The 2,051-nt window shown below is 33.2% G+C and overlaps 1 protein-coding gene across 1 annotated transcript; it reads left to right on the top strand.

Annotated features, from left to right (window-relative positions):
- Positions 1–429: 429 nt before the first annotated feature.
- On the top strand, positions 430–1,223 carry LOC128195950 (nuclear transcription factor Y subunit B-4-like). Its single transcript, XM_052875113.1, has one exon. The coding sequence runs from the start codon at positions 438–440 to the stop codon at positions 879–881; it is 444 nt and encodes a 147-aa protein (XP_052731073.1). The 5' UTR covers positions 430–437; the 3' UTR covers positions 882–1,223.
- Positions 1,224–2,051: the final 828 nt, after the last annotated feature.

The raw sequence follows: 2,051 nt of genomic DNA, 5'->3' as shown, positions 1-2,051 counted from the left end.
TAACTGTATAAATTTCCATTATTAGCTTACTTTTTAATTTTTCATGTAATCCTTACCCTGTCAACTTTTCTATTGTTAAACATAAACCAAGAACGAATTTCATTCTGAAATCGAAAAACTCATCATTACCTGTGTAAAATTTATTCATCTTTTTCATTTATTAAGATGTTTTTTTCCTCTCTAACAAGATATATATTGCAATGTTTTTATGAAAAGACCTAATTATAATTCCTTTAATATATGTTGCGTTACAAAAAACATACCAGCATTTTCACATGTGACATTTGTATCGTGTTTCACAAATTGGCTTGAGTCACACAAACATGTATAAACAGATAATCTATTTAAAAGAATCAAAGTTTTTGTTCATACATAGATCAAAATCTAAAGTGTGCACAGTATCTATCTATCTAGCTATCTATCTGATTTTATAGGAAATGGATCAGGAGGAGCAAGATAAAGCTTTGCCCATTGCAAATGTGGGTAGAATCATGAAGCAAAATCTTCCTCCAAGTGCAAAGATCTCCAAGGAAGGGAAACAACTAATGCAAGAGTGTGTTACAGAGTTCATAAGTTTTGTGACTGGTGAGGCATCTGACAAGTGTCACAAGGAGAATCGCAAGACCGTTAATGGGGATGACATCTGTTGGGCTCTAAGTTCCTTAGGGTTTGACAACTATGCTGAGGCCATAGCAAGGTATTTGCATAAATACAGGCAAGCAGAAAGGGAGAAAATCCAAAACAACAACAAAAAATATGAAGGATCAGCAACAAAATCTCTCAACCAAACTCAACTCATCCTTGCTCCACCACCACCACCATCACTCTCTAGGGTTACTCATGACAAGCTTCAAAACCCTCCCACCACAGATCAATCGTAGTTTCTGTGTTTTTCTCAAGATCGACCAAGGATCACAACAACAACCCTTCTAATTTTGTTCAATATTATGAGGTAATTTTGCAACTGCACATCTGCTCAAATAAGAGGACTTCCCTTTCTACCTTCTTTAAACACTCTATCACTACTGTATTCAGCTTCTGTAATGTTGTATATTAATTATATGGGTATTGGTTAAGTTAAGAATAGTAGCTCTAAATTTTCTACGATAATCATTAATAAAAGTGATCTGATTTAGCATGTGTTGGGCAAGGCCCGTTTGCAGAAGTTTTTTACTTCCAAATGAAATCTTGGGCTGATTATTAATATTTGCCATGAGGTTATTATGAACAGTAGATTTCTTACATTCAATAACTATGGATTCAAGCTCAAGGGGAATTTTTTCTCAAATATATAGGGTTGATGAATTTAGTTTCTATAGTTAGATCCAGCTTTATGTTCCTGGTTATTAGTTAATTATACCAGTTAACATTTTCATCATTTGAAAATCTATGTTTTACCAGTGATCTTATATGAACACAAAGGACTAATTAGTAATGAGTTTTGGACCAACCAATAATAGAATCTGGTAATGGTAATGGTAACTAGCATCTAACATATTCTCCAAACTTTGCTATGTTTTGAAATGGATTCAAAGGACAAGTACGTATACTCAATTCATAAATGAAATTCTTCTTATCATTTTTTTAGCATTTTGCACTTCAAAACTTCACTTTCTAGTTAATGAATTAATCGACTTCAGTCCATATCATCTGCTGCAGAATTAATTACAACCTTCCCGGCCGGTGATTGATGTTAATTTATTTAGAACATTGTTTACACAGAACATATTTAGTAGTTCAGTTTGGAGGCTTTGAGCAGTTATTTAACCTTAGCAAAATCCAACATTTCCTTTCTACGTCTGCAATATGAAGTGAATGAACGAAGTTTATCAGTTCAACTAGATATGCTTGTGATTGATCCCCAACTTCTCCTTAACTGATATTACACATCATGAATTGTTAAATAGACTATATAGTATTGCCACTACAAGAATTTAACCGCAGGATAACCACAAGTTTGTAACCCAAATAATGCAAGAAAAACTTAGGCAGTAACAGTAAAAAGGCTATGTATAAAATAATCCAAGACATACATGTACTAGGTTTTGATT

The sequence above is a fragment of the Vigna angularis genome, chromosome 3 (assembly GCF_016808095.1).
Source record: "Vigna angularis cultivar LongXiaoDou No.4 chromosome 3, ASM1680809v1, whole genome shotgun sequence".
Taxonomy (NCBI): Eukaryota; Viridiplantae; Streptophyta; class Magnoliopsida; order Fabales; family Fabaceae; genus Vigna; species Vigna angularis.
Note: the sequence above shows the minus strand (reverse complement) of the source record. Positions and strands in the feature narration are given on the sequence as shown.

What these genes read in the sequence shown, in the direction of transcription:
- LOC128195950 (XM_052875113.1), top strand. Translation starts at nt 438, where the DNA reads ATGGATCAGGAGGAGCAAGATAAAGCTTTGCCCATTGCAAATGTGGGT.